Here is a 27,670-nt window from a genome sequence, read left to right as displayed (position 1 = left end):
CGCCACCTCGCCCGGCTAGTTTTTTGTATTTTTTAGTAGAGATGGGGTTTCACTGTGTTAGCCAGGATGGTCTCGATCTCCTGACCTCGTGATCCACCTGTTTCGGCCTCCCAAAGTTCTGGGATTACAGGCTTGAGCCACCACGCCCGGCCCTATGGAGAACTTTTATGCGCAGTATTTCATTTTGAATCCTCACACCCACTGGGTTGGATAGGTGTCACAATGCCCATTCAAAAATGGCTGAGCAAGCTCAGTTCAACCAAGTTTGAGACAGTAATATTGAGACTTCCAGTCCCTGACTCTTCCTGTCAGAGTCACTGAAGCAGACAAAACCGTTAGACGCATGTCAGTTTGAACTGCTTTTTGTCTGTGTGTGACGGAGTCCCTAAAACAGACAAAATTGATATAAATTTGTTGGGCAAATTTATAATGACTGTTTTCTGTCTCTGTGTGGTGGAACCCTGAAAACTGGGTTCCTGTGTGAATTTCCAAATTGGAAGATTTTGGGTTCCTCTTTTTAGTTCTATTCTTCTTCACACTTATCATCAGAAGGCTGGACAAAAACTCCTTAGAAGCCATCATCAAAATTACATGGTTTCTCTTTCAGTTACGCTATCTCTTTTGCTAACATCACCACATACCAAAATCAGTGAGAAATATTGGATTCTTTTTGGGTGGGAACAAATAGCTCAGTGGGGAAAGACCGTATTATTGGGGGGCCCAGAGAAGTGAGTTGCTGTCTGTCTGGCCCATAGCAAAACCAGAGTCCTATATCTGACATAACCCTTGAGTGAAATGAAAGGTAAGAGTTAGCAGTGGGAGGACGGAGAAAGAAATATTGAAACTCTTACAGAAGACCTGCTATGTCCTTGGGACTTTTTATTTATATCATTCAATTGAATTGAATTTTCCAATGATCCCAAGGGGTAGGTGTCATACCTATTTAGAGATGAGGAAACAGATGAAACAGCAAGTGGCTGAGCTGGAACTAGAATCTAATCAATGGAGATGGATAGCCCATGTTCCTTCTACGTCTCATTTTGCTCTCCTTGCAACACTAGGAGTGTCTGGGTTGTCATTTGATCTTTAGCTAATATAGCTTCACTTTGAAATATGCTCCCCTCAAGTATATCTTTTTATTTCTTCCCTTCTTTCAGTTGTGTTCCCTAAAACAGGGACCGGCAACATTCCACACAATTGCTGAAGGGGTGCCTGGACTATTCTGCATTACCTCACTTTGCTATGCAAATACTCACCATCACAACACTCTCTTGTTCAGTGCTGTGGTGGGGCCGTATCCAGTCTCACAGAGGCCTGAGAGTGGCTGCTGAGATAGAAAGGTGCTAGTGCCCCATGATCCTGCTATCTAAGAAGAGAGAGGGCTTGGAAATGAAGTCCCTAGACATGGGTCTCCCTCAGGGGGTCTGTACAGCTTCAGGGAATACAGGGCCCAGAAGGCACAGCATGACAGCACTGGGCAGGGGGCACTGGGGCCTTAGAGGGATGCTGCTTTTAGGTCCTACAACAGCCTAGGAAGAATGACCATGCCTTCTAAACCAAAAATCAGAAAATATAGCCTGCTAAGGAATTTTGGTGCTATTGACACAGAGACTAGTTTAGATATTGATGGAGAAATGCACAGAATGTTTTAAACAACACTTCTAGCAAATACAGGTTGGAGGGTAACTGTATAGCATGGACTGCAGATAGCCAAAGAGATAAAGGCAGGATATAGGATCTATTTAGGGTACCTGAAGACGGTAGAAATAGTCCAAAGGTATAAGCATGGGAGTCATTTCAGTCTGAAACCATGGGATCAATCAGGCCTGGAAAGAAAGGGACTCTGTTTCTTATTTATCTATTTGTTTATTTATTTTGAGACGGAGTCTCACTCTGTCACCCAAGCTGGAATGCAGTGGTATGATATTGGTTCACTGCAACCTACGCCTCCTGGGTTCAAGTGATTCTCCTGCATCAGCCTCCTAAGTAGCTGGGATTACAGGTGTGTGCCAACACACCTGGCTAATTTTTTTGTATTTTTAATAGAAATGGGGTTTCACCATGTTGACCAGGCTGGTCTCAAACTCCTGACCTTGTGATCCACCCACCTCAGCCTCCCAAAGTGCTGGGATTACAGGCTTGAGCCACGATGCCCGGCCTGAGACTCTGTTTCTTAAACCAAAGGGCTCAGTGGTAGGGCTGGGTTGGAGTGGCGGGCGGGGGACAGTGTTGGCTTACTTACTGGAACTGGGGCCTAAAACTGAAGAAATCAATAAACAAGAAGAATGGCTTTAAAAGCCTGGGCCAGAAAGAAAAAAATGTGTAAAACTGGGGCAGTTTCTTTTCCTCAGCTCAGTTTCCTCATTTGTAAGATAAGGCCATGAGAATGAATGATCATGGAAATCCCTTCCAGACCTCACATTTCTTACTATGACTTTCATATCCCCTGGGGCTGAGTACATTGTTTAACCCATGGTTGGCACTTATATCCAGGCCTTCTCAGGGGACCAGTGGACTTTCTCCCTCACTAGGGATCCCTGTCTCTGTCCCCAACTCCTGGCCCATAGGCATCTGGCTATATACATAAAACAAGCAAGTGCCTTTCCGTATTTCTGAATGCTCAAGATGTCTCGTCATGCTGGGCGTGGTGGCTCAAACTTGTAATCCCAGCATATTGGGAGGCTGAGGTGGGCAGATCACCTGAGATCAGGAATTTGAGACCAGCCTGGCAAACATGGTGAAACGTTGTCTCTACTAAAAATACAAAAATTAGCTGGGTGTGATGGTGGGGGCCTGTAATCCCAGCTACTTGGGAGGCTGAGGCAGGAGAATTGCTTGAGCCTGGGGGTGGAGGTTGCAGTGAGCCGAGATTGCACCACTTCACTCTAGCCTGGGCAAAAGAGCAAGACTCCGTCTCAAAAAAGAAAGAAAGAGAGAAAGAAAGAAAGAGAGAGAGAGGAAGGAAGGAAGGAAGGAAGGAAGGAAGGAAGGAAGGAAGGAAGGAAGGAAGGAAGGAAGGAAGGAAGGAAGGAAGGAAGGAAGGAGAAAGAAGGAAGCAAGGAAGGAAAAAGAAGGAAGGAAGGAAAGAAAGAAAAAGAAAGAAAGAGAGAGAAAGAAAAGAAAGAAAGAGGTGTCATCATATGCAGATGCAGGGGAAGGGGAAGATTCTGGATAACTCTTGAAAGGTAACATCACTGGAAGAGCTTTACCCATTTGGTTGGGTGTTGAACTGGATGTAGGAGCAGCACTCAGTGGTATGTGCAGGTGGAAAAATATGGCAATTTGCTTGTCAGTATATCAATAGGTATATCAAAGGTGTAAGGTGGCTGCTAATATATTGAATTCAACTTTAGGCTGCAAACATAGATTTAGGTAAAGGAGGTGACAACCCAGTTCTACTCTGAGCCAATCACACAGTGGATGTCTGGAATGTTAGATTTAGTGGACTTTGCTCTCTCAAAAAAAATATACACACAAATCAAACTGTGTAGTGAGGAAAGTGAGGGCACTCACTTTCATACATCAATAAGGAATGGGGGCAGATGGGAACGTGCAGAACTATCTGAGAGAGGACATCACTATACTCAGATATCTGCAAGTCTTGTCATGTAAGAAGAAGGAGATGTGTTTTGTAATGCCTGTAGAAAATAGAGGGAAACAGACTTCAACATAAAGCAAAGCAAAACTTCCTCAAACTGTCCAAAGATGAAATCAAAAGCCTTAGAAGTTAGTAAATTCCCCACCCCCTTGGAGAAAGGAGAATGGGATTCATATTTGGTGTGCATCTAGGCACTGAAATACAGTATATGCTTGGCGTAAATTATCTCATTTAATCCTCATAATAACCAATGTGAAGACTGGGGTTCAGAGAAGTAAAGTAAATTGCTTGAGGTCACACAGCTACTGTGGATTTTATTAAACACAAAAAGCCCATGTTCTTTCTACACCAACAACCAGGAGCCTCTAGGCAAGGATGCTAGCAGGGGGCACTTAGTCATGATTGCCTTTAAGGTAAGTAGGGAAGTAGGCAGTCCTGAGAGCTTCAAATCCTAAGTCACTCAAGTGCAAAGAGGAGGAATCAGGATGTGTATTAAGGTGAGAGATGAAGGTTTTATTCCTGTGCCAAGCCAGTGAAGTCACATGAAATGAATTGTCTTTAGCTCACTTAATCTGGATAAAATTTATCCTTAGATTTTTTCCATGGTTAAATGCAGTTCTGTAGTTTAAATGAATGCATGTACACGTGCATATCTGTGTGTGTGTGTGTGTGTGTGTGTGTTGTTGTTGTATCATGTGATTGTGGGGAGAGGGGCTGTAGGAGAAATGCAAGGGAAAGGGCAGTAAGCATCAGAGACCAGGTCTTTATAGTGAAATTCTTATTTCTCAAGGCAGTAGTAGCTGAAAATTACCTAATCAAGTGACCAGGCAACAAAGCCAAGAAGGAGGCCTTCTGTAAGTGGGAATCCATGAATAATGAAGATCGATTATGTTTCCTACCTATTTAAAGTATGGCCTTCTTTTTTCTTCTTAGTTGACCTCATCTCACTCCCTTATTCTTCGTCATGGCTGCAGAATCATAGGCCCTTGGAATCTCAGGCTGATCTGCCCCGTCCTAGACTTCCTGAACCTCACAATCTCTCAGTTGCCTCAGCTGCAAAATGGGGAAAATAATACATATCTCATGGGGTTGTAGGGGGATTAAATGACATAGCACCTGTCCCCTCCATAAAGCCACCACAGAGGAAGCAAAAAAAGAAAATATTATGAAGAGTAATTCAATATAGGCTATCTAGACAGAGGTGGGCAGCAGCACCTTGCCCTCCTCCACCACCACTGTGCCCAGAACCTTAGTCAGGACTGACTTCTCTTGGGGGTGGTATTGTTAGATAAACCAAATAAGAAGTAACAGGACTAAATACGCCTGCTGTGAGAGAAGGTTCATATGCTCATAAATCTTGCATGTCATCGGAAAATTCTCAAGAAAAAGGAAAGGGATAGTTTATGTTATAATGATTGGTCCACGAGTCCGATTTTAGTGATTTGTCTTCACTGTTTTTGAAACCAAATTTGTTTTTTGTGCAATCACATTTAGTTTTTCTAAATAGTGACTTCCAAAACCTTTAAAAAGCATTGAAGGTGCGACTGCTACTTTTTGAGGTTCCTCAAAAAATTAAAAATAGAACTACCATATGACCCCAAAATTCCATATATCCGTAAGAATTGAAAGCAGGGTCTTGAGGAGACATTTGCACACCCATGTTCACAGCAGCACAGCAACCAGGAGTTGAGAAGCAAGCAAAATGACAATCGACAGATGAATAGGCAAACAAAATGTGCATCGACAGATGAATAGGCAAACAAAATGTGCATCGACAGATGAATAGGCAAACAAAATGTGCGGGGTGTGTGTGTGCATAATATTATTCATTATCCTCATGATCACATCATTACCATTCCAAAGGAAGGAAATCCTATCGTATGCTACAACTTGAATGAACCTTGAGTGCATCATGCTAAGTGAAATAAGCCGATTATAAACAGGCTGTTACTATATGATTCTATTTCTATGAGATATTTAAAGTAGCCAAATTCATACAAACAAACAGAATGGCAATTGCCAGAGGCTGAGGGGAGAGGGGGAAAAGGGAGCTGTTTAATGGACATAGAGTTTCAGATTTGCAAAATGAAAATTTCTAGAGATCTGTTTCACAACAACGTGAATATACTTAACACTACTGAACTGTACACTTAAAAATCAATAAGATGATAAATTTTATGTTATGTGTTTGTTTGTTTTGAGATGGAGTTTCACTCTTATTGCCCAGGCTGGAGTGCAATCTCAGCTTACTGCAACCTCCACCTCCTGGGCTCAAGTGATTCTCCTGCCTCAACCTCCCGAGTAGCTGAGATTACAGGTGCCCTCCACCACACCCGGCTAATTTTTTGAATTTTTAGTAGAGACAGAGTTTCACCATGTTGGCCCGGCTGGTCTCAAACTCCTGACCTCAAGTGATTTGCCTGCCTCGGCCTCCCAAAGTACTGGGATTACAGGCGTGAGCCACCATGCTCAGCCTGTTATGTGTGTTTTACCACAATTTTTAAAAAATGAAGAGAAAAAAAGCATTGAGGACTGAAAAAGTCAAACTGGATTGATGCTTAGTCACCAGACACAACACCCTAAGTTCTGTTACTGCTAACTTTGGATTCCTGACCGTGCAGGAATCTATATTTAATAAATATACAATCCTGTTCTGTTTGCCTCTCCATAGGTGTTATCCACGTGACCAAGGAAGTGAAAGAAGTGGCAACGCTGTCCTGTGGTCACAATGTTTCTGTTGAAGAGCTGGCACAAACTCGCATCTACTGGCAAAAGGAGAAGAAAATGGTGCTGACTATGATGTCTGGGGACATGAATATATGGCCCGAGTACAAGAACCGGACCATCTTTGATATCACTAATAACCTCTCCATTGTGATTCTGGCTCTGCGCCCATCTGACGAGGGCACATACGAGTGTGTTGTTCTGAAGTATGAAAAAGATGCTTTCAAGCGGGAACACCTGGCTGAAGTGATGTTATCCGTCAAAGGTTGGTGGGATTTTCTGATTTTACTTTAGGCCGGCAGATTCTTAATGCCCTTAAAGACACATGGCTATTGATTTAGGTGAAAATTTTACCAAAGAGGGATGTAACTCACTTCATGTCTTGGGGTTAAGTCTCTAGTTGTACAATAAACCCTAACTGGTTTCTAAAGATGTCCTGGAAAGATCTGCTAATGTGCATTTCTTGTTCTTTGACAATCCAAGTTCATGACAATCATCCTGGGGCACTGTAATGACCTAAAGAGCCTCTCAATCACCAAGGGGCATCTTTGATTTGATATAGCCTTGCTACTAACTGCACTTGACCCAGCAATATCTGCTTGTGCAAGTATGCTGAAAAGGTAATGGGGCTGGGTATGGTTGGCTTATGCCTGTAATCTCAGCACTTTGGGAGGCTAAGGCGGGCAGATCATTTGAGGTCATGAGTTCAAGATCAGCCTGGCCAACATGGCGAAACTCCGTCTCTACTAAAAATGCAAAAATTAGCCAGACGTAATGGCACATGCCTGTAATCCCAGCTACTCTGGAGGCTGAGGCAGAGAATTGCTTGAACCTGGGAGGTGGAGGTTGCAATGAGCTGAGATCACACCACTGCACTCCAGCCTGGGTGACAGAGCAAGACTCCATCTCAAAAAAAAAAAAAAAGAAAGAAAGAAAAGAAGAGGTAAAAGAACAATGGAGGCATAAAATCTTTTTCAGGTAGTATGTGAATGTCTATTACTATGGCTATTTTACTATTATATTCTAATATTTTCAAAGTGATCATTTACTTATTGCATATTTGAAACTCTAATCTAGCAGTCAGTCCTGAAAAGTTAGATGTTAGAGAATTGGGCCAGGCGTGGTGGCTCAAGCCTGTCATCCCAGCGCTTTAGGAGGCCAAGGTGGGTGGATGGCTTGAGCTCAGGAGTTCGAGACCAGCCTGCTCAACATGGTGAAATCCCATCTCTACTAAAAATACAAAAATTAGCCAGACGTAATGGCACATGCCTGTAATCCCAGCTACTCTGGAGGCTGAGGCAGAAGAATCGCTTGAACCTGGGAGGCGGAGTTTGCACTGAGCCGAGATCGTGCCACTGCACTCCAGCTTGGGTGACAGAGCGAGACTCTGTCTTAAAAAAAAAAATGTTAGAGAATTGAATGCATAATTAATTCCTGCCACGAGGAAAAAAACTAATGTATGACTCATAGCTCTGTTTATCTACCTACTGTGGAAGGTAAGCATTTCTGGTCTTGGAAAGAAAGGACCCTTGCTTTTGTAACCGTCCAAGCGGTTTACCTTGCCTGCTGCCTAGAAAGAGCCGATTCATCAAGACAGGGGAATTGCAACAGAGAAAGAGTAATTCATGCACAACTGGCTGTGCGGGAGAGCGGAGTTTGATTATTACTCAAATCAGTCTCTCCGAGCATCTGGGGAGCAGAGTTTTTAAGGATAACTTGGTGGGTCAGGGGAAGCCAGTGATCTGGGAGTGCTGATTGGTCAGGGATGAAATCATAGGGAGTTGAAGCTGTCTTCTTGCACTAGGTGGGAGCCACAAGATCAGATGAGCCAGTTTATTGATCTGGGTGGTGCCAGCCGATCCATCAAGTGCAGGGGCTGAAAAATAGCTCAAGCACTGATCTTAGGAGCAGTTTAGGGAGGGTCAGAATCTCGTAGCCTCCGGCTTTATGACTCCTAAACCATAATTTCTAATCTTGTGGCTAATGTTAGTCCTACAAAGGCAATCTACTCCCCAGGCAAGAAGGAGGTCTGCTTTGGGAAAGGGCTGTTACCATCTTTGTTTAAACTATAAACTATAAACTAAGTTTCTCCCAAAGTTAGTTCAGCCTACGCCCAGGAATGAACAAAGACAGCTTGGAGGTTAGAAGCAAGATGGAGTCAGTTGAGGTAGCTCTCTTTCACTGTCTCAGTCATAATTTTGCAAAGGGGATTTCACTTTAATCACAGTATAACAGAGGATACTGAAGGAGCCAGAGCCCTTCTTGAGAAATTATAGCCCTGAGCCACTTTCTCACAGTTGGAATTTGAACATATTTCTTTTTTTCCCTGGGCACTTGAGCCTGTAGTGAAAACCAAACTTCTTACTTAATAAAACATAATGATTAATCTTGATAATAGATAACTTCAGCAGATCCTTAGTGAATTCCTTACTGTCCTTCGTTTTGATCATTAGCTATGAATCTTTTCTTGTGACATCCAGATCACACCTAAAGTTTTGGGGAGTAAGGCAAAGTTACATGGAACTATCTTAAACTTCACTCGGTGTTTTCTCTGCTCTTGGATAGAATAAATTATTATATGGTGATGTGATTTGAGGGGTACTAAGAAGCCTGCCTCTTCCACAATTTTTACCTGCATTGACTCCTGAAATTCTCATCATAGCCATTCCTGCTAGTTTCTCCATTTTCCTCCTAAAAGATCCCTGTTGAAACATTTCAAGGGGGCAGGCCCTATTAGCAGATTACCACAAGGGGACAATGTGACATTTCTGGGGTACTCAGAATCGAGGGTGCGGGGGTGGACAAAATCCAGTAAAGGAAAGACAAAAAGGTTACTTGCTTAATTTTACAAGAAGCATTCTGAATTTTCCAACTGAGTCAAAGCAGTGCTTCTCAAAGATTTATATGCCTATGAATCACTTGAGGGTCTTGTTAAAAATGTAGATTTAAGTTCAGTAGGTCTAGGGTTTGGATCTGAGATTCTGCACCTCTAACAAGCTCTCAGGTGATGCCTGTGCTGCTGTGGAGGACCACAATTTGAGAAGCAAGGAATTAAGCTCTCATTTGGCTAGAGTGACCAGTTATCCTCTTTGCTCAGAACCAAAGGGTTTATTTGGGGCACAAGATTTTGGTGCTAAAACTGGTCCTTAGGCAAATAGGACAAGTTGGTTACCCTATATTTGTCTAAGATTGCAAAATGGTAGTATAATATCAGCATAGCTATATGAAAACCTCCATTAACTGGCATGTATGAGAACTAGCTACATTAGTTAACAGGTTAACTAAGTTAATGGATTTTTCCTTCTAAAATGTGTGCACCTATTCCTTTACTCATAAGATATTCTTACCCTTCCCTATTAAGAGTGGTGAAACTTGGGTTAACTAATTAAAATGAGATACAAAGGTTACAGTCTTACAGCATCTTTGATTGTTCACAATCTCACAAGACCTTAGGAGTGGTTACCCTAAACAGATCACCGTACAGAAATGGTGGGAGATGGAGTTTAGGCTGTTCTAAGCCAAGACAGATTTTGAAATTTGTTTTTTTTTTTTTTTGAGATAGAGTCTCTTACTCTGTCACCCAAGTTGAAGTGCCAGTGATCTCGGGTCACTGCAGCCTCTGCCTCCTGGGTTCAAGCGATTCTCCTGTCTCAGCCTCCCAAGTAGCTGGGACTACAGGCATGTGCCACCATGCCTGGCTAATTTTTGATTTTTAGTAGAGACAGGGTTTCACCATGTTGTCCAGGGTGGTCTCGAACTCCTGACCTCAAGCGATCATCCCGCCTTGACCTCCCAAAGTGCTGGGATTACAGGCATGAGCCAGCGCGCCCGGCCTTGAAAATATTTTTAATATAATTCCTGGTATAGGTGGCATTCCTGTAGTTTATTTCCCAGAAAAGCAGAGAACAAAAATTAACATGAATCATATTAATAATTTAGGATATTTGGATTTGTTATACCTAATTATAACACAAAACATATTGATGTTATAAGAAACAGAGAATATTCTAGATGTCAGCTGCCTGTGTCATGAGTCGATCGTATAGGATAAATTAGTAAGTGGGAAATAACAATGCCAACTAAAAATGGCTCAGGAACATATCAAACTTCATTTAAGGATAGGGTTCATTAAAAAAATTAGGTAACTTCACCTCCAACCAAATCCAACTTTCCCCCTTTCCTGGCAATTATAATCATTTGTCATGGCTTCCCTTTATCGTCTTATTCTAGGTGCCACAAGGCATTCCTGGAAGTGTTTGTCTGGCAACCTGATTTAAATGAGGGGGCTTACCTAAGAGAGGATAAATTCAAGACCCACTTAAATATAGCTATCATTGGCTGGGTGTGGTGGCTCACATCTGTAGTCCCAGCACTTTGGGAGGCTGAGGTTAGTGGATCATGAGGTCAGGAGATGCAGACCATCCTGGCTAACACAGTGAAACCCCATCTCTACTAAAAATACAAAAAATTAACTGGGCGTGGTGGTGTGTGCCTGTAGTCCCAGCTACTCTGAAGGCTGAGGCAGAAGAATCGCTTGAACCGGGGAGGCAGAGGTTGCAGTGAGCCAAGATGATTCCACTGCACTCCAGCCTGAGCAACAGAGCGAGACTATTTAGTTTCCTGTGTGTCAGGCTCTGTGCTAAGTGATTTCTACGAATGATGTCATTTAATTCTTACAACCCTGGGTATTAGTATCCCTATCTTATAGATGAGCAAACTAAGACTAAAGGTGGGTAAGTTATTGACCCAGGGTCACAAGGCAGAACTGGTTTTAAAACCTGCTCTTGATGATCACATGCTACTTGACATCTCTGTGGGGCTCAGAATTCTGAAAAGAAAGATAACTCTATGGGGAGATTGAATCCCCACACTCATGCTAAGAAGTTAAACTCTTTCTGTGTAAGAATAAGTGAGGAAGTCGTTAGGGGATCTTTCTCCTATGTTCTCTGCATTTATTTTCCTGTACTTTGTACTTCAGTATCTTATGGGGATCAAATATATAAATGAAAGAGTGCCTCAAGTGTCTTGGAGGAATGCTAGGAAGGCCTTCCTGTCCTTTTAAGGCATATCAAAATATTAGGAAAATCAATAGAGTGTGGTGGATGAGGTTATAGGCTCAATGTTGTAGTTTGGATATAGGTTTTTCTGAGTAAAAGACCACCTTTTTTTTTTTTTTTTTTTAAATTTCAACCAGGTATTTAATTGGTCGGGCAACTGCACAATATACAAATTTCTGAAAGGTATCTCCTGTTTGAAAGCTAGCATAGCTTCATCCCAGTTAATTCAGAGAAATACATAGAACACAGAGAAGTCATAAATTATACATGGAAGACTCCCAAACCAATTAACAACTAAACTCAATCTATACAGCTTTCTATTTTTCAGGCTTCCTTATACATATTAAATAAATAAACGGCATGTCTAATATCAAAATAATAAAAAAATTCAAATGAATTCAAATAAATTTATTCAAATAAATTTCAATGATATTTTCAAATGAAAATATTACTGATATGGTAATGAAAATATTACTGATATGGTTCACAGTTTTTCTTTTCACCTAAAATAAAGAGCTTGCCCATGGTCTCAGGACAGAATAAAGAGAGGGGAAACCCCCTCCAGAAATAGATATGCAATTTTAAAAATATTGGTCCTGGGTGTTTTTTTTTTTGCGGGGGCGGGGTGTTGGTGAGACTCAGTAGAAGCAAAAGCTCATGACTATAGTTCAGTGCCCGGCCCCCACTCACACGCACACAATGTCCCCTCAAAAGCCAGGTCACAGGCTTGCAAATGAGGCAGCATTTTCCTTTCTCCAAGATCTCCTCTCCTTGACCAGATTTATGTTTTCTCTCTCCCCATCTAGACCCTTTCCAAACGAAAGTTCTATGTTAGGCAAAGTCTTCTCTATTTATGTATTGAGTTTAGGTAGTCAGAGAGAAGAGGAAACACAACTTCATGGAGCCCTTACCTGTATCAGACTTAACAGTCAATGTTCAAAGGATAAGACCAGAAAGGAGGACATGAGAAACCATTCTCAAGAGCAAAGGGGTAGGCCCCTCATGTAAAAGACAACCTTTTAAAAAGCAAGGAAATGCTAACCATAAATTTAGGATAGCGATTACCTTAGGTAAGGGAAAGAGAGGGACAGGATAGGTGACATCATAGTAGCAGATTTACCTCAGTTACTGTCAGTGTTTTGGGTCTCAAGTTGAATGGTGGGTTTTCAGGTGTTCGCTATAGTTTAGAAAATAAATAGATAGCTTTTGGAACCGCGGTTGTTCAAAAGCTTGACGGAACTTGGAAGGGGACTCCCACTCCCCTCCCTCTTTCCGTCGAGTTTGTGACTCCGAGATGGACAAAGTGTGTGCTATTTTTGGAGGTTCCCGAGGCATTGGCAAGGGCTATGGCCCAGTTAATGGCCCGGAAAGGCTACCGCCTGGCGATCATTGCCAGAAACCTGGAAGGGGCCAAAGCCGCCGCCGGTGCCCTCGGCGGAGATCATTTGGCATTTAGCTGTGATGTTGCTAAAGAACATGATGTTCAAAATACATTTGAAGAGATGGAGAAACGTTTAGGTCGAGTAAATTTCTTGGTAAATGCAGCTGGTATTAACAGGGATAGTCTTTTAGTAAGAACAAAAACTGAAGATATGGTATCTCAGCTTCATACTAACCTCTTGGGTTCCATGCTGACCTGTAAAGCTGCCATGAGGGCTATGATTCAATAACAGGGAGGGTCTATTGTTAATGTAGGAAGCATTGTTGGCTTACAAGGCAATTCTGGCCAGTCTGTTTACAGTGCCAGTAAAGGAGGATTAGTTGGATTTTCACGTGCTCTTGCTAAAGAGGTAGCAAGAAAGAAAATTAGAGTGAATGTAGTTGCACCAGGATTTGTACACACAGATATGACAAAAGACTTGAAAGAAGAACATTTAAAGAAAAAAATTCCTCTTGGAAGGTTTGGAGAAACTATTGAGGTGGCACATGCAGTTGTGTTTCTTTTAGAATCACCGTATGTTACAGGGCATGTTCTGGTAGTGGATGGGGCATTACAACTCATTTTGTAATTTATAGATTATTCAGTTATAGGGGTGGTTAGCATCAGGGGCACACTTTGGCTGCAGATTGGACAATTATACCTACATGGGTAACATTTGCTAATCAAATTTGCTGATGCTACAAATGTTAATTTCTGTCTTTATAAAAATATGTCTGAAAAGAAAAAAAAAGAAAATAAATAGATAACATAGAAGAAAGCCACTTGTGTACCTCAAGCATCAGGAAGAAACAAAGAGAAGACAAGAAAAGGAAAGGAAAGAAAGAAAGGCAAGGTCAAGAAAAGACAGGCTCTGGTGTCAGACAGATTTGAATTCTGCCACCACTGGTTGGTTATAATTTCTCTAAACCTGTTTGATTACTTATGAAATGGAAATTATATTAGGTTAAATCATATGAAATTACTGATCTTTGACATTTTTAGATTTACAACTTACCTCTCTAGGGATTCCGTGAAGACAAAATGAGATAAGGTCCAGACCTAACAAACAAGAGCTCAGTAAATGTTGTCTATTATTCTTCTGTTCATCTCTTACAATTGCAAGTACTCTGGCAACATTTATTCGCATGAACCTACTTCTCCTTTCTCTAGTAAGTGCCCTCCTATCTCCATCAAAAGTGGTAAAGAATTGATATAACCAATTCAAATCAAAGTTAGTCTTTGGATTATACATAACTATTAATGATTAATGGGAAGTTGCAAGTTATATCTCATTTTATCATTCTTGTTTTGTTTTGTTGTTTTTGAGATGAAGTCTTGCTCTTTTGCGCAGGCTGGAGTGAAGTGGTACGATCTCGGCTCACTGCAACTTCCACCCTCCAAGTTCAAGCAATTCGCCTGCCTCAGCCTCCTGAGTAGCTGGGATTATAGGTGCCTGCCACCATGACTGGTTAATTTTTGTATTTTTAGTAGAGATGGGGTTTTGCCATATTGGCCAGGCTGGTCTCAAACTCCTGACTTCAGGTGATCCACCTGCCTTGGCCTCCCAAAGTGCTGGGATTACAGGTGTGAGCCACTGCGCCTGGCCTTTATCAACTCTTATTAAAGCTAGAAAATTATTTAAAAATAAACCTCTACACACATAGGTTTGTAACTATATGTAATGATATATTCTTGTTCTTTCTTTAGCTGACTTCCCTACACCTAGTATATCTGACTTTGAAATTCCACCTTCTAACATTAGAAGGATAATTTGTTCAACCTCTGGAGGTTTTCCGGAGCCTCACCTCTCCTGGTTGGAAAATGGAGAAGAATTAAATGCCATCAACACAACAGTTTCCCAAGATCCTGAAACTGAGCTCTATACTGTTAGCAGCAAACTGGATTTCAATATGACAACCAATCACAGTTTCATGTGTCTCATCAAGTATGGACATTTAAGAGTGAATCAGACCTTCAACTGGAATACACGTAAGTGACATTGTTCTGGGGAGTTTCTACTATATTGAATCTAAAAAGACAATATAGTCATGTGTCATTTAATGATGTGGATACATTTTGAGAAACGCATCATTAGGCAATTCTGCCACTGTCTGAACATCAGAGTGGACTTACATAAACCTAGATGGTATAGCCTACTGCACACCTAGGCTACATGGTACAGCCTAGTGCTTGAGGCTACATACCTGTACAGCATGTTACTATACTGAATACATAGGCAGTTGTAATACAATAAATATTTGTGTATCTAAGCATATGTAAACACAGGAAAGGTACAGTAAAAATACAGTATTATAATTTTATGGGACTACCATCATATATGCGGTAGGTCATTGAAAACATTGTTATGTGGCACATTACTGTAACTCAGCCAGATACATTTTAGAATTGTCATATTTACTTTGATAGTATTTTATAGTATTTTTAGATACACAAATGACCATGTGCTATTATGACTTATTAAAGTCACTGTGAGGGCTGGGCACAGTGGCTCACGCCTGTAATCCCAGCACTTTGGGAGGCTGAAGTGGGAGGATCACTTGAGCCCAGGAGTTCAAGACCAGCCTGGGAAGCATGATGAGACCCTGACTCTATGAAACATTTAAAAAATTAGTCAGGCTTGGGGGCACATACGTGTAGTCCCAGGTACTCGAGAGGGTAAGGTGGGTGGCTTACTTGAGCCCAGGTGTTCAAAGTTGCAGTGATCTATGATCATGCCACTGAACTCCAGCCTGGGCAACACAGCGAGACCTTGTCTCTGAAAGAAATAAATAAAATAATTTTAAAAATAAATTTAAAAAATAAAGTCACTGTGCAAGGTGTGATAATGTTACTAATTTTCTTTTTATTTTTTTGAGACCATCTTACCCTGTTGCCCAGGCGGGAATGCAGTGGCACAATCTCGGCTCACTGCAACCTCTGTCTTCTGGGTTCAAGCAATTCTCCTGCCTCAACCTCCCCAATAGCTGGTATTACAGGCGCCAGCCACCACCCTTGGCTAATTTTTTCTATCTTTGGTAGAGATGGGTTTCACCATGTTGGCCAGGCTGGTCTTGAACTCCTGACCTCGTGACCCACCCACCTCAGCCTCCCAAAGTGCTGGGATTACAGGCATGAGCCACTGTCCCTGGCCTTATTTTCTTGTAATAAATATTCTAAAATTTATATATACTAATAACCACTATCCATCATCTTAAAAAGTTATTGTAACAATATTGTTATTGAAAGTATTAAAATGTGCCCTTTGGAATTGCCCTTAGGGATTTGGTACTTTCTTTTAGGGCATGCCACCCACATGGTTCCATGGTGCCAAACAATTTTTTTTTTTGTGGGTGAATGTGCTTTTTAAGAACTATTGGTTCCTTCTGAACCAAGTCTGGGAAAGGTGAGTGACAAACTCCTTGAAGACAACACCTGAAAAGAAGTCATTTTGGAGCAAATATTTTACCCTACTGGTAGTAAACTCAAGAGAATTCTCTTTCCCCAAGAGGTGAAATCACTTGAAAATATAAAATGAAAATGTTGGGTTTACATGAATATATGCATCTTAGGCCTATAATGGCGAAATGGCTTACAGGGTGAACTCAGATGCTCAAAATATTAACACTTGTTTAAATTGTATGGCTGATCATACAGAAGACTACAGGTCTCTCTTCCTACCCCTAGCCCCACTCCCAAGGATAGGTTTTGAGACTACAGTAAGAAACAATACACTGAGTTTGATATACAGTTGCACGTAAGTATATAGCACAATATATATTATATAGTATGTCTTTACGTATAGTTGTGAAGTGGATAATTTATTTTAGATGGTCTAGTAATTCAGGCTAGTATATGATTTACTCTAGATCTTTCAGTGTTACAGCAGATTCTTTTTTTTGGGGGGGTTGGAGTCTCGCTCTGTCGCCCAGGCTGGAGTGCAGTGGCGTGATCTTGGCTCACTGTGACCTCTGCCTCCCAGGTTCAAGCAATTCTCCTGCCTCAGCCTCCTGTGTAGCTGGGACTATAGGTGCCGGCCACCACGCCTGGCTAATTTTTGTGTTTTTAGTAGAGACGGGCCTTCACCATGTTGGTCAGGCTGGTCTCAAACTCCCGACCTTAGGTGATCCGCCCACCTCAGCCCCTCAAAGTGCTGGGATTACAGGCGTGAGCCACCACGCCCAGCTACAGCAGATTCTTTATTTTCCTTAATGAGATAAAATTTCATGGGAAAATTAGTTCAACTATAAACCAAACTTTGACATGACTATTGATACTCCAAACTTACCAGTCTCAGTCATCTTTTATGTGTTGTAAAAATTTTATTAAAATGAGGCTTCAATCATAAAGATAGTTTATTAAGTCTCTATTTTTACCTTCTTGTTATAGCATTATTTAACAAATTTTACATTATTCTGATTGAAGGTAGAAAACAGTAGAGTCCTGATTATTAAATCAGTAATACTAGCTTGAACTGCATTTTGATTTGGACATTATTTATATTGGAATATGGATATATGTGACATTCTAGGACAGGGGTTGGCAAATTTTTTCTGAATAGAGCCAGATAGTAAATATTTTAAGCTTTGCAGTCAGTCTCTGTTGCAACAACTCAATTCTGCTGGTTGTAGCATGAAAGCAGCCACAGACAAGACATAAATGTTCCAACAAAATTTCGTTCTTTGCTTTTTTTTTTTTTTTTTTTGGAGACAGAATTTCACTCTCGTTGCCCAGGCTGGAGTGCAATGGTGTGGTCTCGGCTCACTGCAACCTCTGCCTCCTAGGTTCAAACGATTCTTCTGCCTCAGCTTCCCAAGTAGCTGGGATTACAGGTGCCTACCACCACAATTGGCTGATTTATGTATTTTCTTAGTGGAGATGGGGTTTCACCATGTTGGCCAGGCTGGTCTCGAACTCCTGACTTGGTTGGTCTCGAACTCCTGACCTCAGGTGATCCATCTGCCTCAGCCTCTCAAAGTGCTGTGATTACAGGCGTGAGCCACTACGCCCAGCCACAAAATTTCATTTTTAAGAACAGGTGGCAGGACAGGTTTGGCCCATGTGCTATAATTTGCTAACTTCAAGATTTTGTGGTTGGAGAGCTTTGGTGTATAAATGTCTCAAATCTCATTAATTGGACTGTGTGGGGATTCTTTAGAATAAGATTCAAAAGCAAATAATGCATTTATGGGAGGTCAAGGGCTGACTGCACTAACAAATATACATTAGATGTACAGTTCATAGAAATGTTACAGGTCAATGTGAGTAAAGTTTTGACGTGAAAATGTATTAGTCCGCTTTCATGCTGCTGATAAAGACATACCCAACACTGGGCAACTTACAAAATAAAGAAGTTTAATTAGACTCACAGTTCCACATGGCTGGGGAGGCCTCACAATCATGGCAGCAGGCAAGGAGGAGCAAGTCATGTCTTACATGGATGGCAGCAGCTAAAAAGAGAGCTTGTTATAAGGAAACTCCTGTTTTTAAAACTATCAGATCTCGTGAGGCTCATTAACTATCACAAGGACAGGGCAGAAAAGACTTGCCCCCATAATTCAGTCACCTCCCACTGGGTTCCTCCCATGACACGTGGAAACTGTGGGAGTTATAATTCAAGATGAGATTTGGGTGGGGACACAGCGAAACCATATCAGTAAATAACTGATCTGGGGAAAAAAAAAAAAAAAAAAAACAAGCCCAAATGTATTAATTAAGCAGATTGGGCATATGATTCTTTTTAGTGTAGTCCCACCAAATTTGTTTTCCCTTGATAAACTGGAAGGAGATAAATCTGGGAGAGTCATACTCATGATATCTAATAAGCTACATGTGCAGATGCCCTCACACAGCTGTGCACCTTGGATTCTGGGTCTGCCCCTGTGGGGTGTTACCAGGTTTCTAACAGGTGTCATGACAGACCTGGCTTGCTGCTGCCGAGGCCTCCCTCTTTCCCTCACACACATACTCTCTAGGTTGAATGAGGCTTGTGGATGGGTGTGGAGTGGAAGCCAGGAATGAGCTGAAGCCTGTGAAACTTCTAGACTCCCAAGATAACAGCAATGGCTTGTTATTTTTTGTGTCATTCTAATCTGTAGAGGTCAACTCTGGTAATCACTTGATGTCTCCATGCAATCTGGTGTTTTAGAGAAAAAAGAAAAACCTATCTTTGTATCTCCTATCTTTAAGTGGTAGATACACTATGATTAAACAGGTGTTTTAGAATGATTACTGTGACAGCAATGTGCAGGAATTATTAGAGCCTAGGAAACCTGAGGCAAAGAGACCGGTTTGCAGGCTACTAAGTGGAAGATGAGAAAAATCTCAGCTAAGACAGTTGCTGCAAGAGATTTGGGAAAAAGCAGTAAGTTCCAGAGATCTTCTGAATGTAGAACAGAAAATATATGGGAGCCTACTGGGAAGTGAGCACAAAGAAAATACCACACTCTTATTTGGGTAACTAAATGCTATTGTTATTCACTGAAATGGGAGAATACAGGTGGTAGATGTGATCTGGAAAGCATATAGTAAATTCAGTTTTAATCAAGTGGAGATGCTGGCATCCATCCAATATATAAATTTAAAAATCAGACGACATTGTTTTTTTTCTTTGTCTTTTTCTGAGATGGAGTCTTACTCTGTCACCCAGACTGGAGTGCAGTGGCGCGATCTCAACTCATTGCAACCTCTGCCTCCCTGGTTCAAGCAATTCTCTTTTTTTTTTTTTTTCTGAGACGGAGTTTTGCTCTGTGGCCCAGGCTGGAGTGCAGTGGCACAATCTCACTGCAAACTCCACTTCCCAGGTTCACACCATTCTCCTGCCTCAGCCTCCTGAGTGGCTGGGACTACAGGCGTCCGCCATCACGTCCAGCTAATTTTTTGTATTTTTAGTAGAGACGGTGTTTCACCATGTTAGCCAGGATGGTCTCTATCTCCTGACCTCGTGATCCGCCCGCCTCGGCCTCCCAAAGTGCTGGGATTACAGGCGTGAGCCACCACGCCCGGCCTCAAGCAATTCTCTTGCTTCAGCCTCCCGAGTACCTGGGATTGTAGGCATGCACCTCCATGCCCCGATAAATTTTTGTATTTTTAGTAGGGACAGGGTTTCACTATGTTGGCCAGGCTGGTCTCGAACTCCTGACCTCAGGTGATCTGCCCACCTTGGCCTACCAAAGTGCCGGAATTACAGGTGTGAGCCACTGCACCCGGCCTCAAACGGCATTTCAAATCTCCGGTGTGGAGGATATAAACCAGGAAGACTGGGGCCAGTAAGGGCAAAATCGGACCACAAACAGAACCATGGGAACAACAATAATTAGAGGACAAGAACGGGAAGAAAAGTCCTCTGAAGCAAAGCCTTCAGAGAAAACTGAGTGCAACAAACAGAAACAGAAGGATGTGGTATCACAGAAGTCCAAGAAGGAGAAGATTCCAACTGGCCAAATGCTGATGAGAAGTCCAATAAGAGAAATAATAAAACTAGGCCGGGCGCAGTGGCTCACGCCTGTAATCCCAGCACTTTGGGAGGCCGAGACGGAAGGATCACCTGAGGTCAGGAGTTTGAAACCAGCCTGGCCAACATGGGGAAACCCTGACTCTACTGAAAATACAAAAATTAGCTGGATATGGCGGCATGCCCCTGTAATCCCAGCTACTTGGGAGGCTGAGGCAGAAGAATTGCTTGAGCTTGGGAGGCACAGACTGCAGTGAGCTGAGGTCGCGTTACTGCACGCCTGGCCTGGGGAACAGAGTGAAACTCCATCTCAAATAAATAAATAAATAAATAAATAAAACTTACCACTAGGTTTGGTAATCAGAAAAGTAAAAACAGGGATCTTGGACTCCCTGGACCCTGTCTCCAGCCCAGCCTTGCTAGCTCCGCATCTGGTGCATGCTCCTGCCTCTGACTCAATGGTTTGCAGGAAAAACTTAGAGAGCACAACAGTGGCAATTCACGATGAAGAGATCTACTGCAAATCCTGCTATGGAAAGAAATATGGGCCAAAAGGCTATGGTTATGGCCAGGGCACTGGCATGCTTAACATGGCGAGAGGCTGGGCATCAAGCCAGAGAGTGTTCAGCCTCACAGGCCTACAACAAATCCAAACACTTCTAAATTTGCTCAGAAATATGGAGGTGCTGACAACTGTTCCAGATGTGGGGACTCAGTATATGCTGCCGAGAAGATAATTGGAGCTGGAAAGCCCTGGCACAAAAACTGTTTCTGATGTGCAAAGTATGGGAAGAGTCTTGAATCAACAACTCCGACTGAAAAAGGTGAAATCTATTGTAAAGGATGCTATGTGAAGAACTCTGGGCCCAAGGGATTTGGCTATGGCCAAGCAGCAGGGGCTCTTGTTCATGCCCAGTAAGGTGTAAACCCAGAACTAAGCATCACACACTGATAATCTCTTCGTAATCTAGGCACAGATAATCTTTAACACTAAACTACTGTGAAATTCTACCAGCATTGAGTACTATATATTACCCTGTACTTGGATAGGCTGGCTAACTCATAGGGAGAGAGCACTGTATCGTATCATTTTGCTTTATTCACCAGCATTTTTGGGGAACATTTCTTTTACATTTTAAATAAAACTTCAGCATGAAAAAAAAAAAAGGAAAAACAATAAGTTAGTAAATATTCATTTATTTGTAAGCCATTTCAGAGAAACCAGAAGATGAGCTGCTATAATTTGTGTCCCTGCCCTTTTTCCAGATGTTGCTAACTATTCTTCAAAGCAGCTGAAGAATAAACAGTGTAGCTGCTGCTCCTGATCTGGAGGCATGGACCAGCAGCACCATATCCACCAACACCTTTCTCCTCCCCACCCTCATCCTTCCTGTGTAATTCTTGTGCTCTGTGGGACTGAAACTACAGCTGATAACCTTCAGAGCTCTCTTCTAGGATGGTCCCACCTAATATCAAGCCATATCCACACTTAGTTCTTTGCCGGACTTGTTCTGTATTTCCAGTAGCTCTAGGCTAGAGGGTGAAAAACCTGTATCCAAAAGTGAATGCAAAGCGGCTCCTGCAGCTTTAGGGCAGCTACTGTGAGGTAAGGATGTGTGTGATGTGTATGTGTTGAGAGACAATATGGTAGGAGAAAGGGAGAAGGCATGACGGAGCTAGAGAAGGAAAAATAAAGTATACCTAGAACAAAACATCAACCAGTTAGTAGTAATACATAGTTATAATCAGCTATAAAAGTGAGATATTACAAGATGGCTTGTAAAAGATTTCCTTAGAATCTTCCTTATGTCAACTTAACTCAGTAAATGCAGACATTCAAAGTGCCTTTTTCACTTTTAGTACATGACATCTGAATATTAGTTGCCCACAAGTATGTGCCTGATTGAAGAATTATGCAAGAAAAATGCTAGCAGCTGCATACTGGAGAGCTGACCAGACAAAGAATACTCCACAGTTGCATCAATAGAAAAGGCACAGAATGAATATGGGGCAGTAGGAAACACATTACAGCTGACATTATTCTTTTCCCTCCACAGCCAAGCAAGAGCATTTTCCTGATAACCTGCTCCCACCCTGGGCCATTACCCTAATCTCAGTAAATGGAATTTTTGTGATATGCTGCCTGACCTACTGTAAGTACTATCATACTATCATCCTGATCTCAATTCTGGAAGATCAAACTTTATTAGCATGGTTCAGCAGCTCTCTGAGGTTTTAGCCTATTCTCTTTCATATTTACAGAAAGTCTATGGAAACATTAGCATCTCCTTTACTTGTCTCAGCAAGTTCTGTTCATTCCCTGGACATTTTCCGGACACCTCCTACGCGTGTGGCACTCTACTAGGCATTGGAATTACAGAGACAAGAAGTCGCTGCCCTCAAGACACATTCCAGTTTAGTCCATCTATCTTTTCCCTAACTTCATCTAGTTTTGGAGACCGGGGTTTGCTAACTAATTTGAAAATGTTTCTGATGCTAAATGATATTCTAATTTTTTTTAAGGGCTAGTGAATTTGGCAGGTGAGTTGTTAAACACTCCTTAGTGAATTCCAACGTTCATGGCCACCATCCTGCTGATATTCTAATTCTGATTTGGAGTTAGAGAAAAGGCAAATTGACAAATTTTAGGGCCAAGAATCATTTTCTTGGAGGAGGGCAAGATGCACTGATACAGTTGAGAAACTACATGGCTACAGGTGATCCTACCAATTCTCAGTTCTTGGGCCGGGCAAGGTGGCTCACGCCTGTAACCCCAGAACTTTGGGAGGCCAAGGTAGGTGGATCACTTAAGGTCAGCAGTTCGAGACCAGCCTGGCCAACATGGTGAAACCCCCGTCTCTACTAAAAATTCAAAAATTAGCCAGGCATGGTGATGTGCACTTGTAGCCCCAGCTACTTAGGAGGCTGAAGCAGAAGAATTGCTTGAACCTAAGAACCCAGGAGGCGGAGACCGCAGTGAGCCAAGATCACGCCACTGCACTCTGGCCTGGGCGACAGAGTGAGACTCCATCTCAAAAAACAAACAAGCACATTTTCAGTTCTTCTTTTTTTTTTTGAGATGGAGTCTCACTCTGTCACCCAGGCAGGAGTGTAGTGGCCCGATCTCTGCTCACTGCAGCCTCCACCTCCCAGGTTCAAGCAATTCTCCTTCCTCAGCCTCCTGAGTAGCTGGGATTACAGACACATGCTGCCACACTCGGCTAGTGTTTTTTTTTGTTTTGTTTTGTTTTTTGTATTTTTAGTAGAGATGGGGTTTCACCATGTTGGACAGGATGGTCTTGATCTCCTGACCTCAGGTGATCCACCATCCTTGGCTTCCCAAAGTGCTAGGACTTCTTGTCTTTGTAATTCCAGTGCCTAGTAGAGTGCCATACACATAGGTGTCTGGAAAAATGTCAATTTTCTCAGTTCTTTAGAATACATTTTTGGATGAAAGATCAGGAGTGGCTGATGAAAGAAGAGATTTCTAAGATATTTTACCCTAAGAATTTACACTTTGGGTGTTAGACATATGCTGCCCTCAATCTCTATGATTAAATGAAGAGGAACTGCTAGTTCTATGGTCTGAAATAAGGCCATAATCACTATGAAGGGGTACCAATTCTTCTTTGAGTAGAAATCATGTACGCTGATCAAATAAAATTGGAAGATCAACATCTGCTGATTTTCCCAGGCTTTAGCACCAAAAAAACCCAAAGCTCAGTGAATTCCTTAGAGAGTATGTGCTGTTAACAACTTATCCCAAGGGTAGGATAAAGAGGTCTGGTGGGCTCAAGGATGTTTCTAATACCAACTATCCAGTGTTACCCCTTTAATTCAGGGGTTCTCATCCTCAACATTATTGGCATTTTGGGCAAGATAACTGTTTTGGAGTGCTGTTCTGTGCACTGTAGGATGTTTAGCAGCTTCCTTAGCCTCTAATCACTACATGCCAGTAGCACTCCTTGCCCGTTGTGACAACCAAAAATATCCCCAAGCATTGCCAAATGTCCCCTTGACAAAGAGGTGAAGAGGCAGGTTGTAAATCACCCCTGATGTAAGAACCACTGCTCCAGTTCTAAGTCAGTCTGAAGCCTTGCTAAAGTAAATATTAATATATGGGCACAATTCAAGGGAAACTCACTTATCATTTTTATTGTCTGTTCTTGACTCCAAGGTTTTGCCCCAAGATGCAGAGAGAGAAGAAGGAATGAGACATTGAGAAGGGAAAGTGTACGCCCTATATAACCGTATCGGCAGAAGCAAGGGGCTGAAAAGATCTGAAGGTAGCCTCCGTCATCTGTTTGGGGACACATGGATCGTGGGGATCACGAGGCAGTGTTCTCTTACTCTTAGTAGTAAATTTAAGCTGTTTTACCTACTACCTCACCTTCCCAAAAATCCCTTTTGGATTAAGCTGGACAGTTATAAGATGGCTGGCATCCCTCTCCTTTGCATATGCATCCCATATGCAATTTGCTTAATGCAACCTCTTCTTTTGCCATGTTTCCATTCTGCCATCTTGAAATATTCCCCTGTCAGCTAATTCAATGTCTTTCATTACCTATTAAACACTAATTTGAGTTTGTCTTGAATATTCCTGTGGTAACTTCTTATTCTGATCATTCATTTTTCCCTTTATCTCTCAGTATTGATGGACATGGGTTGGGGCCACTTTGTATTAATAAGGTAACGTTTTCATTGGTTTCTCTCCTCTTACTAACAGACTCATCCTACTGACCAATCATGGAGCCAAATTTCATAAAGATTTACTCTGTCATGTCATTTTCCCACTCAAAAACTCAGAAGAGACCCCCGTGCCTACAGGAAAAGCTTCAAAGCTTTTTAACTTTCTACATTCCAGCTGATCTCTTGTCTAAACACCCTTGAGTTCTGTCAGTTGTTCCTCACATGGCATGGTTTCCAGAGCCTCACATGAATGAGGAAAATGGAACCCAAGACTTTAGATTTGGTCTTAATGACTCTACATACAATGAGATAATTATTATCTGGGGTCTGGAATGTCCATCCTGTTAACAGAGCCTAACACAGCACTAGCTTTAGTGAGTCATAAATCCCCAGGTATTTTCATGCAAGAGAAACTTACATGGGACATTAGAATCCAAGAGACTGATAGCAGGTCTAAGGTAGTTGTAAGCCTCCCTAAACAGTTCAGCTTTGACTTGTGAAGATTGGAGTAACACCAGTATAAGAAATTAGTCTACAAAATTATCTTTAAAAATAAAAGAAAGCAAGAATTGTCCTGGGCAGGAGGGGGAAATAGAAATAAAAATGAAAAATAATACCTGAGACTTATACAACAGGTTGTTTTGCAAAAACACGATTTCACCTTAGTCTTATAAAAATCTCTACGAGCAAGATCTATTTCCATTTTATGGGAGAGAAACCAGAGGCTCCCAGAGGTTAAGTAATTTGCTTGCAAGGTCATACAGAGGAGGAATAAAACCAAGATTCAAACTGGACATCAAGTTCAGGTTCCTTTCCCTACAACCTATACGTATTTTCCTCCAAGGTTCCTTTCCTGGCAGCCTATACGTATTTTCCTCCAAGGCAGTCTCTCAACTTCCTATCCTGTTTTTTCATTTCCACTGAATGCTTGCTCACTCCTCAGAATGTCCTTTCCAGGATGCTGCTGTGGCTCAGTTCTGTCATCATTTTCTTGACTTTCTATCTAAAAAGTCTTCTGCTCAGTCTGCTGTTACTTCAAAATGAAGCCATGTATCCAATCTTCTACACAAGGCCTTCTGTGGCTATCTTATCCAGCTCAAGCAGTTCCACCTGTATAGCACATCTCATACCACTAGCATAGGTTGATTTTCATGTACCACATCTTCCTTCCATCCTTTACCGGACTGTATATAGGCTTATTGAGAAAAGCAACCATGCCTGATAGCCCCACACATGGAAGAGTACCTTCATCAAGCATATGGTCGTTTGGTAATAGCTGGTAATAACTAAACATTTGCCTGATCAATATTTCATGTGATAAAAATCGCCAGAGTAGTTTTAAGTTCTCTCATAATTTAGCTCTCCCTTCATATTCTTCAGCTCTCAAGGTTACTATGTACAAGTTGGGAATACCCTTGATCTTGAGATTAAAATCTAAATTAAGAGATTAACATTAAAATTTATATGTATGTGGATATATAAATTTAAGATGTTCTCCTCCTTTGCCAATATAGGGTTTGATGTAATCATTTGTTTTCTCAGGTCCCACCTCCATTTGAAATTGACCTCTTCTGGGAACTTCTTCAGATGGACAAGATTACCCCACCTTGCCCTTTATGTATCTGTTTTTAGGTGCTTCTTCACTTCAGTTGCTTTGCAGGAAGTGTCTAGAGGAATATGGTGGGCACAGAAGTAGCTCTGGTGACCTTGATCAACGGGTTTTGAAATGCAGAATTCTTGAGTTCTAGAAGGGACTTTAGAGAATACCAGTGTTATTAATGACAAAGGCACTGAGGCCCAGGGAGGTGACCAGAATTATAAAGGCCAGAGCCAGAACCCAGACGTCCTAACTCTGGTGCTCTTTCCCTTCATCAGTTTGACTGTGGCCTGTTAACTGGTGTATACATATACATGTCAGGCAAAGTGCTGCTGGAAGTAGAATTTGTCCAGTATCAGGTCAACTTCAGAGACGATCTGATTTCCTAATATCAGAGTAGATTTTATATTGCTGTTTACAAAAGCCCAATGCAATGCATAGGAAGTATAGCATGAACATCTTTAGGAGGCTAATGGAAGTATTATTGGTGTTTACCCAGTATTCCATTTTTTTCATTGTGTTATCTATTGTTGCTCTCTCACCCCCCCATGAGGTACAGGAGAAAGTAGAACTATCCAAAACTAATTTCCTCTGACATGTAAGATGAATGATTTATGTACCTCAAAGAAGTAGTCAAGGAGGAAAGGGATAGTCCAAAGACTTAACTGGTTCATATTGGACTGAGAATCTCTTTAAATGGCTTTATGCTAGTTTCACCTCATTTGTAAAATATTTATGAGAAAGTTCTCATTTAAAATGAGATCATTGTTTACGGTGTATGCACTAAACAGTAAGCTATCTTCAAATGTCTAAGGTAGTAACTTTTCACATAGGGCCTCCTTAGATCCCTTTTTTAATAAATAAAAAGATGGCTTTTCCTCCTTTTTATTTCTGGGTCTTTCTGACATCAGCAGAGAACTGGAAAGACATAGCCAACTACTGTTCATGTTATTCATGACTCCTTTATCTAAAACTGCCTTCCACAATTCACGAGACCAGAAGTGGATGCTGTGGGGAAAAGAAAGAGAGATCAGACTTACTGTGTCTATATAGAAAGAAGTAGACATAAGAGATTTGATTTTGTTCTGTATTTGAGATGCTGTTAATCTGTGACCCCACCCCCAACCTTGTCCTT

At 41.7% G+C, this 27,670-nt stretch overlaps 1 protein-coding gene and 2 pseudogenes across 2 annotated transcripts in view; all 3 read left to right on the top strand.

Annotated features, from left to right (window-relative positions):
• Positions 1–26,896, top strand: part of CD80 (CD80 molecule) — a 34,529-nt gene extending 7,633 nt beyond the window's left edge. Inside the window, exons 3-7 of the mRNA XM_011940624.1 lie at positions 6,270–6,587; positions 14,507–14,788; positions 22,307–22,402; positions 24,427–24,535; positions 26,481–26,896. Of these exons, the coding sequence (XP_011796014.1) occupies positions 6,270–6,587; positions 14,507–14,788; positions 22,307–22,402; positions 24,427–24,497 (767 nt within the window). The 3' untranslated portion in view covers positions 24,498–24,535; positions 26,481–26,896. The remainder of the gene's footprint in view (positions 1–6,269; positions 6,588–14,506; positions 14,789–22,306; positions 22,403–24,426; positions 24,536–26,480) is intronic.
• On the top strand, positions 12,590–13,550 carry LOC105510727 (annotated as a pseudogene). The gene has a single exon (XR_001001604.1). The product of XR_001001604.1 is annotated as a carbonyl reductase family member 4 pseudogene (transcript).
• LOC105510728 lies at positions 20,708–21,403 on the top strand (annotated as a pseudogene).
• Positions 26,897–27,670: the final 774 nt, after the last annotated feature.

This window comes from Colobus angolensis, unplaced genomic scaffold (genome assembly GCF_000951035.1).
Source record: "Colobus angolensis palliatus isolate OR3802 unplaced genomic scaffold, Cang.pa_1.0 Scaffold190, whole genome shotgun sequence".
Lineage (NCBI taxonomy): Eukaryota > Metazoa > Chordata > Mammalia > Primates > Cercopithecidae > Colobus > Colobus angolensis.
This window is presented reverse-complemented; position numbering and strand designations above follow the sequence as displayed.